Source organism: Sturnira hondurensis, unplaced genomic scaffold (genome assembly GCF_014824575.4).
Source record: "Sturnira hondurensis isolate 20B ecotype Veracruz unplaced genomic scaffold, ASM1482457v3 Scaffold0005279, whole genome shotgun sequence".
NCBI classification, from domain to species: Eukaryota; Metazoa; Chordata; class Mammalia; order Chiroptera; family Phyllostomidae; genus Sturnira; species Sturnira hondurensis.
Genome location: NW_028077910.1, coordinates 10,544,990 through 10,561,595, shown reverse-complemented (window position 1 = coordinate 10,561,595; position 16,606 = coordinate 10,544,990). Strand labels below are relative to the sequence as shown.

General features: G+C 31.7%; 1 protein-coding gene across 3 annotated transcripts in view; it reads right to left on the bottom strand.

Annotated features, from left to right (window-relative positions):
* The window catches only part of BCHE (butyrylcholinesterase), a 79,820-nt gene that overhangs the window by 22,638 nt on the left and 40,576 nt on the right, over positions 1-16,606 (bottom strand). The window contains exons 3-6 of one of the 3 annotated variants that reach the window (XM_037046609.1): positions 15,387-15,553; positions 9,342-9,458; positions 4,153-4,178; positions 1,640-2,431 (exon numbers count right to left, since the gene is read on the bottom strand). In XM_037046609.1, the coding sequence (XP_036902504.1) occupies positions 4,171-4,178; positions 9,342-9,458; positions 15,387-15,553 (292 nt within the window). In that variant the 3' untranslated portion in view covers positions 1,640-2,431; positions 4,153-4,170. Of the gene's footprint in view, positions 1-1,639; positions 2,432-4,152; positions 4,179-9,333; positions 9,459-15,386; positions 15,554-16,606 lie in introns of those variants that run through there. The other 2 variants (XM_037046608.1, XM_037046610.1) reach the window with 2 other exon arrangements.

The window sequence follows — 16,606 nt, the reverse complement described above, 5'->3', positions numbered from 1 at the left end:
TTTATGACTTATCTGATGTGTTAACATACATTTTAAAAAATATTTTTAAGATGTTATTTATTTATTTTTAGAGAGAGGGAAAAGGAGGGAGGAAGAGAGGGAGAAAAACATCAATGTGTGGTTGCCTCGTGCGTGCCCCCTACTGAGGACCAGGTATTTGCCCCTACTGGGAATTGAACCAACAACCCTTTGCTTCACAGTCTGGTGCTCAATCCACTAAGCCACATCAGCCAGGGCTTAACACACATTTTTTGTTGTCTTTTTTTTTAGAACAAAAGCATGATCAGCAATTGATGGTCATTCAATTAAAGTTACTTTTTCTGGGTGACATACTTCTATGAAATTCTAATAATTTTTTTTGTCACACTGATTTATATACAGTTTTTGAGAATGTAGATTTCTTTTTTTCTTCATTTCAGCATAGGAATTTAGGCATTAGCATAACGCATAACACTGACCTATATTTCTATATACTTTTAAAATTTTAAAAATATTTACTCTTGTATGTCAGCAACATTTGGACTCTACTATTTAAAATAATGATTTCTAATACTAAAAACTGAGTAAAGCAGAGAGCAAAACAGACCTTTGAAGGTAAATCCTGGTGTATCTAAGAGTCATGCAAGGTTGAAATAGTTTGAAATTAAACAAAGAAATAAAATGAAAAACAATATGTAAGAATCACACTTGCTTTATTCAGAAACTACAGGAGTTAATACGGTGGAAATTCTAGGCAGAAGTAGCCTTATCTTTCTGTATGTGTGTGTGTGTGTGTGTGTGTTGCCTCTTGTCATTTTTAAAATACATATTTTTAAATTTTATTTGTTTTCCATGACAATTCATTCCTCTGTATCCTCTTCTACATCCACCCACACCCCTTCCCCCATAATCACCACAGTTTTATCCCTGTCCGTGGGTTCTTCCTCTTTTATTTTTTTGCTCAATCCCTCCACACCCTCAACTTCCCCCTCCAGAGCTGTCTGTCAGCCTATAAGTCTGTCACCATTGTGCTTATATATTCAGTTGGTTCATTAGATTCCACATATAAATGAAATCATATGGCAGAAGTAGCTTTCTCTTGGTCAGAAATCGGTCTTGACTATCTGATAAAGAACTGGTTTGAACATGTAATTTTTTAAAGAAATTTTTAAATACCACTGTTCTATTTATATTTAAAAATTTCATTTTTAATTACTGTTGACATTCATTATCACTTCATATCAATTTAAGGTGTAAAACATAGTGGGTAGACAATCATATACTTTACACAGATTTCTCCTAGATATCTCCAGTACACGGCTAAAGCAATTTTATGTCTATCATACCTACCTTGGGGAAGAACCTTCTGGAACTCACATAAATATCCTTTTTGTGACAGTCTTCCATTAGAATTTCCTCTAAGACCCTACCATATGATGGATTTACCCAATGATAGATTAAAACTCTGTTAAATATAATCTGTTTCCTCTTCCTTGCCCTGTTTCTTAAGGATTAGACCAGGAATTCCCACCTATTTCTGCCCAAATTTATGTCAACATTTATTTACATAACACTGTTTAAGCATAGGTCTATGAGAAAATAATTAGGGCTCTCGTACGGCTATGAGAAAATTTTCTAAAAGAAAATTTTAGAATATTTATGAATAATAAAATTTTATTTTGAAAGGTTAAAAAGAGTTTTTGCATTTACAAAATTACATCAACCAGCCATAAAGAGAATAAGTTGAAATAAAAACCATCTGAGAGGCAAAACAAAGAAAATTACTACCTTTAATAACAGTGGTAATAAAATAATAGATTAGATATAGAAGGCAAATCAGGGAAGAAGGGCAAATATCAGAGGGGAAACATCCCAAGTGGGAGTATTTCTAAGGAAAGCAATGAAGAAAAATTAAAGGGAGGCTAAATTGGGAGAGTTTCACATAATTAGACTCAAGAATAATAGGATCACAGGAGGTGAGAATAGAGCGAACAGAGAAAAAACAAGAAACATATATCTGAAAATTGCCACAAAGTGAAGGTACATTTTAACTAGTAGATTGAAATACCTTTGAAGACAGGGAAGAATATGTTAGTTAAAGAATAATTAGATATATCTTGGTAAAATTATATATGTGTGTGTGTGTTTCTGTTTCCTATAACTGTTGTAATACATTAACACAAACTTAATGACGTAAACAATTCAAAGTTTCCTATTTCAGTTCTAGAAATTAGAAATCTGAAATCAGTTTCACTAAGTTGTAACCAAGGTTTCATCAGGGCTACCTTTCCTCCATCGGTTCCAGGGAAGAATTCATATTTTTGTCGCTTCTAGATTCTGGTAGCTGTGGACATTCCTTAGCTTGTGGCTGAATCTCTCCAATTTCTGCCTCTGTGGTCACATTGCCTTCTTTCTCCTCTTTCGTATTTTCAAATCTCCCCCCGGTCTCTCTCTTACAAGAATACATGTGATAGCATTTAGTGCCCTCCTCGATACTCCAATAAACCTCTCCTTCTCAAGATTTGTAACTTAATCATTTCTGAAAAACTATTTTATGCACTACAAAAAAAAAACATTTACAAGTTCCAGGATTAAGAAGTAGATGTCTTTTGAGGTCCCATTACTTAGCCTTATGAGTTACATATATGCATGCATGTATATGTAAATCTTATAAGTACCCCAAAAGAGATATGAATTGTATACATAGAAACAAAACTTTACTTGTTTTTATATTTTTATTCTGTAGATAATTCAATATAGTTGAAAAGTTATTTAAATGGTGATATTATAAATTTAACTAAATATTTATTTATTTGCAAAGACAACCAAAAGATTCACCTAGCTATAAAAAAGCTTGGTTTATTTTTTCTAAAGAAAAAAATTTGTTGAATTGTAGATAGAAGGGAGATGAGTCAAGGTTAGAAACTTAGGAAGAAGAAAGTTGTTTTATAAAAGTCTGGCAATAAGCACGATAATGTAACAGAGACTTAAACATCAAATCCAATCTCAGCACTGGAGAGCTGGCTCTGCTCAGTCCAGATTTAGACTTTATCTCTAGGTAATCTCCTTCAGTCCAATGGCTTTATATGATATCTTGATACTTGAGATAATTTAATTTATATCTCTAATCTAGACATCTTCCTTCAACTCAACTCTCATCTAACAAAGTGGTTTGTTTTCTCTCTCTCTTAGATATCTAATAGGCATCTGGAAGTGAACACACTCTCAAACAAACTCTTGTTTCTTTATTTAGACCTTCTGGACCTACAACTTTCCTTTTCCCAGAATAAGATAAACCTATTCAACCAGTTACTTGGGCAGAGAATGTTTATTTACTCCTCTAAATTAACATTTTTAATTAGTGCATTGAATGAATAAATAAATTGTGAATTGACATTTATCTCAGTACATACTATATGGCATATATTTTAAAATATATATGTTATGTAAGCATATACATTTTTGTAGTGTATCTAAAAAACTTAAAAAGTTATCTTGAGTTAGTATGATTACAATTTTTAAAAATATTTTCTAAGATTTATTTCAATGAACACACACCTTAAAAATTTGAACCAATACTATTAACATTTTTTACAGATAAGTAAAATTTTAAAAAAGATGAAAATTAATTGGGATATGGATACAAATCATCAAATTATTTTGAAGATGGATGATCTCCTCAGATACCTGTCTTCTTACATGGTGCAAGTAGTTTATCTCTAAAGTTGTCTTTAAAATCTGTTGAGTAGGGGTGTTTTGTATGGGAAAATGTCCCAAAATATTACATTGTTGAACTTCTTTAGGTGAGATCCAGGTAAATTTAATAAAACTGATCCCCCAGGCACTGGATTGATATTAGCAATGTGATACTTTTCATCAGGATATTAATGTATAATGATTTAAATATTTCATCAAGAAATAGTGAGAACTAAAAAAGTTGAAAATATGACTAAGAGACATCATAAAAATGTCAGAATGTTTTCCAGTGATTAAAAAATATATATATGAAATAGAATTCCATATAGTAGTACTAGACACTGATCAAGAAACTTAGGTGTTCTGGAATTTGACACAGTCCTTGGAAGCCTTACATCTACTCTAAAAGGAATAAATAGTTGCCTCTCTACTTGGCTCTGCTGCAAGGTACATTGAGAGAAAGAACATGGTACTTACTCTCCATCTTTGAAATCTTCAAAAATCTAAAAAGAAAGAAGGAATCGTGTTCTGTTAGAATTTTCACTTAATATTTTGCACATGACTTCAAAGAGAAAACTCCAAGGGAGATTATTAAAGTTTTATCATTCATGGTTATGTGAAAATGTTAATTCACTTACCAAAGAGAATATTATACATACATTTGGTTTAAAATTGAAATGCTACAGCAGATGTTAGCATTTGAGTTTTCACTCACTTATTACCTTGCACAAAGATAGTAACTTCAAAATTATCATATTACAATGCTGTAAAACAAAGACATTTCAATTAAAGAAAGAAAGCCAGAGAAATATATTTAAGAACAGTGGGAAAGGAAGAGTCTTCTTGGATGAAAAATGTTGTTTTGTGCTTGAGGCTATAGACTAAAGGCTCATTTCCATTGATGTGAAAAAAACATAGCTAAACCAAGTTATGTTCTTTCCAAACTCATGTTTCTGGGAATTGCATTTCCTAGGGTCTGTACCCAAAGGTCTAACAGTATAATGAAAATTTACGTTATACTTATAAATGTAATCCTTTATATCACAAGGACTTCTAGACAACAGCAGAAGAATCTGTAGATATTACTTTTCTGTAAAGAAAAATAAAAAAGAAGAGAAAAAGAAAAGCAATATTATGTGAAAAATGAAAAATGAATTTGTTCATAGCCATTGTGTCAGAAAAATAATATCACCATGAAAGTTAAATTTGATGTAGAAAGGAAGAAGAAAAAATATTCTGAGATACTAAGTAAATGGTAAAAATTGAAAATGTCAAAAACTTAAAATTGACACAAATATGCAAATTATTACCTGCCTAACATCTTACAGGGGTGTCCAACCTTTTGATGTCTCTGGGTCACACTGGAAAAAGACAAGTTGTCTTGGGTCACACATTAAATATATTATGACACATAATATAAAAATATTTCATGAGGTTTTAAGTAAATTTACAATTTTATGTTTAAATGCATTCATAGCCATCCTGAGCCACATGTGGCCCCTGGGCCACCTGTTAGATACCCCTGGAAGATATTAGGGGGAAACCACCAAAAATGGGTGTTTAGTACTTCATAAATTCAAGTTCTGCCACCCTTTTCATTAGGTTGTTAAGAGAGTCATTGTTTCTAAAGGATATCTCCTGCAATAAAAATTTTTGCATTTTTCCCAATTAGAAAGTAAAAAATTGGTAAAATTATGATTGGTTCCTAGGTCTTTTAAGAAGTCTTGAATATTGGTTTAAGCTGTTAAATAAAAAAAAAAAGCTTATTGGACAAAGTCAACAGGAAGGAATGATTTTATTCAAGACTGCTGCAATAAAGGAGAGAAATTGAACTCCTCTGTAACAAAAGCTGTGAGGGTGTTAAATGCTAAGGTGAGTTAGTCAAAAAATTCTTGAGGACATTTCAGATGGATTGACCAGTTGGTTGTGTTGAACACATTGAGTTAGCATTGAATTTGCAAATTTTTTTTGGCCTGTGATTAGGCCATCTGTGTCTGGTAATTGGCTCCCATCAAAGTTATGATCTTACCTTTCCAGAGAGATTGGCAGATAAAGGCATTGTCTTTTTTAATGTCTAGTTTCAAAGCAGTAGTTCCCAGGTCTTTGAGAAAGACATTTCCTATGTTGTAAATCTGACAAAAAGCTGGGAGATTTGCATACATTTCAAGGGGTAGAGAAAGAAATAAAAGTTGTCATATTTCTAAAGTAGGTCAGAGGCTTGCAGTCCAGAAGAAATCTCTGTCCAAAGTTTCATCAAATTGAGAACGTAAGAGCAGGAAGAAATTCCTACTATTCACGACAACATGGGTGGAACTGGAGAGCAGTATGCTAAGTGAAGTAACCCAGGTGGTGAGGGACAAATACCATATGATCTTACCTATAAGTGGAACCTAATCAACAAAACAAACAACAAGCAAAACAGAAGCAGAGACATGGAAGTAATTAACAAACGGACAGTGACCAGAGGGAAGGTGGCAGGGAGACAACAGGGGAAAGAAGGGAAAGAGTCAAGAAACTTGTATAAAGGACATGTGGACAAAGACAAAAAGATAACGATGATGGGAAGAGGATCAAATGAGGATGGGGAGGGGAGAGTGGAGGCAAGTAATGGGAGGAAATGAGGACAATTGTCACTGAACAATTAATTTAAAAAACCCAAAATAAATAAATAAAAGAGTATCTTGATAAAAGGCAATGACTGAATTTATACTGCAGGTTGAATTAGCTATATCAGTAATATTTCTCTGGTTTTTCTTTTTTCTCCTGCTTGGTTAAAATTAGGCATAGCTCTTCTAGGTAGATAATCCATGTGCAGATAGATAGATAGGCAGACAGACAGACAGCCAGACAGATCACTTTCTTGGCATATTCATTTCAACAATTTTTAAAATTCTTAACATTGTTAAATAAAAATTTAAAGTTTATTCTCCAGAGACTTCTTTGTTAAGTATATATTTTCCTCCCTGAACTGTTGAAGAAAATTTGAATCAATCAATCGATCAATCAACCAATAAAAGCAAATTGAATGAGGGTCTTTTTTCTTAATCCTTTTACCTTTTTCGCCGCGCCCCATAGCCCCTCTCTCGGAAGTGTTAGTCTGTTCTCTATCTGTGACTCTCTTTCCATCTTGTTTGTTACTGTATTATGTTAATTAGATTCCACATATGAGTGAAATCATGTGGTGCTTGTCATTCTCTCACTGGCTTACTTCACTTACCATAATGCTCTCCAGATTCACCCATGCTGTTGCAAAGGGTGAGATTTTGTTTTTTATGGCCTTGTAGTGTTCTGTAAGTGTATCAGCTTTCTTATCTACTCATCTACTGCTGAGTACTTGGGCTGCTTTCAAATCTTGGCTATATTGTAAATAGCACTGCAATGAACATAGGAGTGCATACAGTCTTTCGTATCTGTGCTTTGGGTTTCTTTGTACATATTCTCAGATTATATCTTACTTTAGTTTTTATACTTGGCATAGGATTAGAGAGCCATCAAATGACTATGATGCATTCCCCTTATTTGAATATGGCAAATCCCCTTTTTACTCCCTCTTGGAACAGTTCAGTAAAAGTTTTTATGGTGATCTTTGCTAAACATCAATAGACTTCTATATGTATAAATGACTGTATTTATGCATCTATCTCTATGTGTGTGATTGTGGTGGTCCTTTCTTTATTCTTTGACCTTCTGATGGTTCCACCAAGATTATGTCTGTAAATAAGCCATTAGTTTATCCTCAAATTAAGTAAAAAACCTTGTATTTCCTTTATTTCTTACCATCTTAATTTTAAAACAAACTATAAAGAGAACACTTTTTAAAGATTTCATAAGGCTACAACTACCACAGGAGATTTGACTGTTGAGTTTGTCTTCTTCAGCAAGGTTGGGAAGGTTCCATTTATTAGAATATTCTATTAAAATGTCACAACAGAAATTACAGTAAGATTTACCCATGCAATTTATCTTCTGATTGATTAGAAATTAATTTACTTTTAAAATTATGCCTTTCCTCCCGATGTTTTCTATATCAAAGATGCCACATCATAAGGAGGCTCAAGTGATTCTGAAAAGCATAATGGATCTTGGAAGGACCTGGAAATGGCCCCTGAAATCGAGGTGGTGGTGTTGAACTGAAAGCCTGATAATTCACCTACCGCTTGTGTGTGTGTGTTTTTCCCCTTCATTCCAAGATGAGGAAGAGCCATAAAGCAAAAATGTCCATTTCTAGTGATACTAAAATGCTATCTAAAGTGACTTGGCTTTTATTCCAACTCCCTAACCAGTTGAAGCTGATCAAGTACCATGAACTTTGAGTGAGGATGGCAGGCTCCTACTAGCTCTAACAATAGCCACACAGGAAAAAAGGAAATGAGACTGACTTAGCAAACAGTGTATGGACATGTAGACTCACTTTGTTATATCTTGAGTACTAGTTTTCAATTCCTAACATAACCAAGTGTGCAGGTTTCTAAATCCTAACATCCCGAACTTGGCCCCTTTAGTGAACTATAATGAATTTATTCACTAGATATGATCTATTGTCACGCAAGTTAGTAAATGTAGCTTTGTAAATTTTAGGTTTTAAAAATAATATTATTTGTTTCTCAAAAGTATAAATATTTGTCTCTTAGAATTAAACAGAGCTTCTATGAAAACTGAGCGACTGTTCCTAATATTTGTGACTTCTGACTTTAGATTTCTGTTCTTCAACTTTTTTTTTTAGTTATAGGAAAAGCAATTTACATAAATACATGTTTGGGGAAGGTCAAAGAGTGGGGAGTAGCAAAGGGGCAAGAGTCGAAAGAATAAAGAATATAATTTGGTGATTATAAGCATGGATATATATTTAAAAAATATAAAACTGACATATATTGTTTTACATTTTGTCTCTTAGTAACACCATTTTGTTTCTACCCAAGGGATCATTCTTCTTATTTTAAGATTTGATATTGTTTTATGGTGAAAAAAAGGAGGCATGTATATTGTTTCTTTTTGTAATTCATATTGACATTAAATTCATAAATTAATTAGATGAAACAATATTGTTAATCACAGTATCCAATGTTTCAAGATCTAATCACTTAAGATACCCATCTATGAGTGGTAATTCAAATAAACATCCAACTAAAAAGAGAAAACATATTTTTAGGAAATAAATGTTCATGTTTTTTTAAGATTTTATTTATTTATCTTTAGAGCAGAAGGGAAGGAGAGAGGGAGAGAAATATCAATGTATGGTTGCCTCTCATGCATCCCCTGCTGGGAACTGGCCTGCAACCCAGGCATGTGCCCTGACTGGGAATTGAACCACGATCATCTGGTTCGCAGGCCCGCGCTCAGTCCACTGAGCTACATCAGCTAGGGCTAAATGTTGAAGTTATTTGAGAAATAAAGAATTTGAAGCTGTAAATTATCTTAATATGCATATAATTAATTGCTAATTTTAAATTGTGAAATTTAATTAAATATGTTTTAGATTTTTTGGTTTTGGAATGCTAAATAAAATGCTAAATGATAGATGTGAGAAGTTGATATTATCCTTCTGGCATTTTTGTTCAGCTATATAATAGCTTTCTCACTACCCATGTAAGAGAGCTATCAATATTTTTGCCTTTATTTACAGGAAAATGAATATTCTATAAAGGGTAAATCTATTAATTAGAGACCTGCGCAGCTTTCTTTCTTGCTTGTGTAATCATTAAATTGATTTTTCCAGTCCATCATGTAATTGCTCCAACGATGGAATCCTGCTTTCCATTCTTGTTCTGCTTCATCAATATTTCCTTTAAAACATAGAATAAAAGGAATTAATCTAAATTTAATTTTTTCTTATGTTAATTATAAAATAATTTGTATAACAGATGCCGGTTTTTTCAAGTACACTGCACAGCAATTTCTTTTTCTCATTATTTATTGTCATCTTTTCTTACTACCTGAGTAGCTTTTAATGAATTGTATATATCATATAATAATAACATAATGCATTTGTATAAAACATATACAAGATACCAAAATGTATAATACATAATGCAGACATTGGTGTATAGATCATACGTAAAATTATATTGCATTGCATATATTTGTTTTTGTTTCTAAAAAACATATAATATTCATTTTTTATTACTCCACTCATAATAAAAATTTAATACATCTTACTTACATAAGTAATTATAATTCAGTCTTATTTCTGTTCATATCACTATATTTTTGCATAGATAAGTTTGCAATTGTTATTATGTATCAATTTGGCACTCATCCAATATCAGTATATTTTAATTTTAAACAACAATTAGTCATTAAAAACAGTTTATTGAAACTAGTATAGGAAAGCCATTTATTGATTGCTCTGCAAATTAGAAAGACTACTAAAATAATCTCTGCATTCCAGTAATTTGGAAAGTATATTCATGTGTCAAAGGAGAGAAGTGTTTCGTCAAAAATAATGTGAGGCAATGAACCAAAAGTGGTCTATGTACAACAAAAATCTTGAAATCCTGACTTATTTGAAAACATATATCTTGTAGTAAAGAATAAGTTTTGTGAACAATGGAACCTTTTAAACTGCAAACTTTTAAAATAATATATTTATATTTCGAATATAAATAGTCTACAATATGCTTTTCATTATTTAAATTAGAAGTGTTTTATACCTGTGTAGCTATCTTCCTTTTTAAACATTTATGATGCTGAGCTAGACATTGATTTTTTAAAGAATTGTTATTTCTATTTTCCTAAAACTAAGACTTAGACTATTTTAAATATATAATTTTCAGTGAGGAATTTTAAATAAATGATTATAAATGTTAAGATATTATTAGAGAAGACAGCTCATATGATGTTATACTGTAATATAATGTACATAAAAAGTGCCTTTCTTTAATTCATATAATCATGGGGTGCATTCATTGATTCATTTTTAGTTTATAAAAATCAACATAATTAAAACATTTGTACATCAAAATATTCTCTACAATTTAGATTAAACTGAGGTTTGCAATGTTCATAATGTTTGGAAATATTCAAATATTTGAGAATTTATATTAAAATGTCCAATTTTTATGCAAAAATTACCTCTAAAAGTCAATGACTACAAAGACTCAAAAACATTAGATGTGGGAGAAAGATGTTTAATATTGTAACCAAATTAGCCATTTTTATATTATTTCTTATGATAACTGCTATGTTTAAAATGCTACATGCATGGAAGAAGGACTAGAAAGTTCAGGAGGAACAAAATATTTCACATAACAAATAAATTATTGGTAATTTAGCATTTAGATCATAAATTCAAATACTTAAAAAATTGTCTGAGACATGATTTTCTTTTCTTGTTGTTGAAATAATTCCAAAACTATTAATTCATATACAAGCAAATTTATTTGCTTATGTGTCATAATCAAACATCTGTATGATTTATTGTATTGACATACTTCACTTTTATTGTATAAATGCTCTGCAAACCTGGCTATATTTTTCATGTAGAAGTACTGAACTTTGACTGAGATGATAAAATATAAATAATTCAAATATTTTCTAATAGATTGCAGAGAAACTGAATATGCTGTAATAAAGAATAAAATATTTTGAGTCTCGTGACATAAATCAAAACCAAAACTGAAAGTTTTTCCTCCCCTCTTCCCCTTCAAAATGAGACTATTATTTAAGTGTTCATAGATTTACCATCTGTGAGATGTAGATCACAATGTACAAATAGCTCAGGCCAGTGTGTCTCAGTTGGTTGGAGTATCTTCTCATGGGCCAAAAGGTCACAGATTCAATTCGGGTCAGGGCACATGCTTAGGTTGCAGGTTAGTCCCCAGCTGGGTTACATTTGAGGCAATTGACTGATGTTTCTCTCTCACGTTGATGTTACCCTCTCTCTCTCTCCCTACTTCCTCTCTAAGCATGTCCTCGAGTGAAAATATAAAAATAAAACAACCCCTCCAAAAAATATGCAAGGCACTACAGTGTAAAATAAAAAAAAAACACATCAGCTTAGACTTTGTAGAGACACAGGTTGAAATTCCAGATTGACCACTTATTGTATAAGTGATAGAAACAATTTGCTACTTTTCAAATCAGTTCTCTACTCTAGATGGAGATGCTAATCTCTATTTTGCAGTGTTACTGTGAAAGACAAAGGAGATAGTGTACATGTTGTGAAATCAAACTCTATGCATCTATTGGGAGTTCCATTAATGAATTTATTGTCCTTGTCACAAAAATTTATTTCTAACTGCTCCTTATTGGACCCATGTACAGCTAAATCAGTACCAGTAGTTCACACACACATCGATACAGTTTTTTCCATACTCATGTAATCTTCGATTTGCCTGCATTGTTATCTTCTCTGGAAACAAAAACCAAACAACCAAAGAAACAAACAGAATAGGTCAATTTTTCTTCCCTACAGAAACAGTAATAAAAACAAAGCCATATTTTGTCTTGTCAATTAAAAAAAGAGCAATATTTCAAAGGAGCTGATTCTATTTAGTCAAGTCTGAGAAGTTAAAAAAAAGTTGTTAACAGAGTTCGTTTGAAGAAGGAATTAAATTGATATTGAATTATGCTGAGCATTATAATAAAACTATTTTATGTATTTTGAGAGTTCACTGAAAATCTCTTCTGCTCCTCTTACCATTTTGCTTATTTCCATATTTGTTGGCAAATTATTATAATTACTTAGGAATGCATATTCTTTATGCACTATATCAGAACTTATTAGTTGTCCTGTTATAATTTTGAGTATGTGATGATAGAGAGTGAATTATATAATTTATTTGAATAGGGTAACCTAGACAAGCTAGGTTTTGTGGAGATTTCATGTACTTATAAAGTGAAAAAAAATGGAATTTGATTAAATTATAGTTTACCCCCCCATTTTTAGTGTTGTTGTTATAATGTTTTGTTTTGCTTTTAATGAGAAATAGAAAATCCAGAATATGGAAATAGAAAACATTTTGATTCTTTTCTCCAAATTAGTTTTCCACTTTCATTTCTGGTTTTCAGTTTTGATAAATGATTAGCAAACACAGAAGTACATGATTCTTCAAAGTGACCAATCCGAGAGGCATCTTGGAGTCTTAAATTTACATGTGTTCTTCTTTAGTATTGACAAGTAACAATGTGTCATCATTTATTCAAAGGCCTAAGGAGCCATTGGATATAATATATGAAACTCAATTGTTTTCTTTTCTTTTAAATAAATGTACTCTTTCACTTTTACTGAAAAATAGTAATTCCTTATTGACACTGACTGGGTCATTTCTCTATTTTCTTTTTTATCCTAAATGATCTGAGATTTTATAGTTACATTTTTAATGAAAACTCTGAGTGTGATAACACTTGAAACAAATATTGTACATTTTATTTCTTGCAGGTGCACATAATAACAGCATAGGCATGTGCTAAAGTGTGGTTGGAAAGTTAAGTGCTGGAATTCATGTGTTTAAACAAGTCTTAGGGGTTGTTTTGTTTGAGAACATTCATTGCTCAAATGTAAACTACTACTTATAAAGCTGATTGGATTTTCATCTTAAGTCAGGTGAGCATTTTTACTTTTTTCCTTTTAAGATATCCAGCCTCTAACTATTCTTTGAAACTTTCTTTTACTTGTAGAGCTTCATTTTATTAAACAATATTTTCATTAAAGTTTTCACCCAGGTCATCTGAATAACTTCAATATTCAAAATATCAAAAACTGAAATGTTTGAAGTTTTACAACTTGAAAAATATAAGATTTGATAAAAACACGTAATTTTAATATTCTAAACACCTTCATAAAAATTATGTATAAAACCTCAAAACCTTTCATCTTACATTGTTTTTTGTTTAAATATAATTTTATTGTTAATGAATACATTGTTGATGTTATAAAACCACATGCATCTACTTTAAATTTTATAAACTATGTCTAATGTAACCTTTTGGGTAAATCATCTGTAAATTCTAGCGCTAAATTATTGTTATATTTTCAGGACACATGGGACTACCCCCAGAGCATGACACTAACCCAGAGCTAGCAGGACACTTCCCCACGGTGCTGCTCCAACTGCCAAGCTGTTCAGCACCGCAAAGGAGGAGCAGAAGCTAGCTAAAATGTTCAAAGTTTGTTCATTAAATCTACTTTATGGCAGTTTAATATTTAGAGATAGAGATTTTGAAGTACATCTTCAGAAACGGCTAATTCTTAAATTTCATTCATCAACAGATAGATCACAATAGAGCGCATGTGCCTGAACCAGAATGGCTGAGTTTGGCTTATAATTAGCAGTCATTTACAGTCCCTCCAACCCCTCTCTTAATTTTTCTCAAAGGATGACCTCATTCCAAATATTTAAGGAAAGATTAGGAATGTGTAGCGTGTGATATGTTAAATGGTACCTCTTCCCTTGGCACATTAAACATGTTACTTCACTGTTATTCACACCCAGAGGACACAAGGGCATCACTGTATCTCTGCCAAGGGATGCGGGGCCCATCTCTGGACATATATTATGTCACAAACATGTGGTAATATGCAGAACACTGGTATGTAAGAAACATTTCCCAGACAGATGGAGTACATAATTATAATTTGGTGAATAATGTGTGATAATCAGAAGGCATATTGAACAATAAAATAGGCCTCTGAGGTGTCCCTATTTGCCTGAATTTAATCCCTTCTCTCTTTAAATAAAAAACTATAAATATATCTATTAATTTGTGATACTTACTATATAGTTTGAAAATTACAGTGTTGTGATGAACAGAAGAGTAAAGTGTAAAGGAAGTGGCCAGCAATATGTCTGAAGGTTGAAAGTCAATTAGTTTTATTTGAAAAAATTTAGGTAGAAATTGCCTAGAAAAGTCACATGGATTATAAACAGCCGCTCATTTTAAACCCAGGCATTGAATTGGATACGTATTTTTTTTATTATCACAAAAGATGTGATTCATCATGTTGGATGTTCAAGTTAATTTAAATAATTTTTCACTAGTAAATTTTCAAATAATATGGCATTTTGAACCAATTTTCTTCATATTTCCCTACGAAACCACTTCTTGAAGATCAGTTAACTAAATTACTATTCATTTATGGATAGTAATTATGTAATATATGTACATTATATAATACGCACATTATGTAATATAATGTAATATATGTAATAAGGTAATATATACATTATGTAGTATGTGTACATGTTCTCACATAAATATCTCCAAGTTCTGAATATATTTATAAATATTTGTATTGTGTTTTAAATGTAAATTTTAGAGTTTTTTCTCTTTTAGAAATTAAAAGTTCCACTATTTACCAGTAAATTTGTTTTTATCTCTCATTAAGTATAAATTGTATTTTGTTCTAGTTGTAGTTATAGACACTATGTAGTTTATATATTTATTTATTCATTATCCATTAATTAATTTCACAAAAAGTGGCTGAATAGCAAGTAGTACCCTATTTTAGTTCCACCACTGTTTTATGTTCTTCTAGGGTAAAAATTATATTCTAGGTTTATGTACTTAACTACAAAAATGCTACTCATGTACTAAGCCCTCAAAACATACCCAAACTTACTGGAAGAATGTCATTAATATAATGGACTGATTGGAATCAAGTAATTACAGCATCGCAGATTAACACCATCACCATGGCTTGGATAGTCTAACTTTCCCCCCTTTTACATAGCCCACAAGGAATTATTTAACTAAATATTAAAACCACACACTTGTTATTTCCAAGACTTTGGGAAAGAACAGTGTCCAGAATCGGCATTGTTGAGCACGTAGCTTAGTGTATACTTTTGGTGACTCTGTGTTCAAGGTTAAATATTTTTGTTCAGTGCTTTTGAAGACAGGCCATTTGGTACTACTATTCTGGGCCCCATCTGGATTTCTAAAAAAAAAAAAGAAAAAAGAAAAAGACATTATAGCTCTGCTGAAATCATTGTTAGATAAAAAATATTGTTCTAAAAAAACAGAGGTTTTTAACAAGTCAGAAAAAATTGTAAATCTGTGTTAATGAGGTCAAGCATAAATGAACTTGGTTGAATGTTTTCAGTACCTTGAAGCAGTATGCCAGTTAAAGTTGGAGGAAGTAAAATATGGAGAACTTTTTACATTTGTTTCTGCATAGCACTCATGGAAAAAACATTCAGTCATGATTTTTTAAAATATGCTCAAAGGTTAGTGCTATTATCTTTTCCTCTTTTCCATTATCCCAGGCTCAGTCTTTCACAATGAACATTAATAACATCTACTAAACATCTCTTGCATCTATTTCATTCTATTCATTATCCTTATTGCCTGAATACGGGACCAATTACACATTTCATTATTATGTAATAAACACATTACTCTAGGAAACTGCCTTTAGTCTCACTTTAAGTTGATCTTACCTTCTTGAAGATCTGTTCACAGAATAAAATCGTTTTAATAATTCCAAGTGAGTTCAGATAAAGGTTAATAAATATGATGCCACCCGTGTTTTCAAGCTTATTTTCAGATATTTTCTTCATAAGCCAACCAACAGGAATTAGGAATAGATCCTTAGTAATTTCCCTCTTTATTTTGATTTCTTTGCCTTTGCTTCAGCTATTAACTTCTGCTTGAAAGTATTTCATTCTCTAACCTCATACGTCTGATTCAAAACTTGTATATTTTCTTTTTTGTGATGATAATTCTCATACCTTTCATTATATTTTAATAATCCATTTTATTTTTTTCCATTACTATTCTTTCTCATATGCCCTCTTCTACCTCCCCTCTACCCCTCCCCCCCAAAAAAAAAAGCAAACACAGTATGTAGAATCTTATGAGCAAACAGAACTAACAAGCGAAATAGAGACAGACTCATAACCGGAGAGCAGGATGACAGTCGTGGAGGTGGGGTTGCAGGATGGAGATATCCATCAAAGGAAAAAGAACTCGGGGACAAGGACAACAGTGT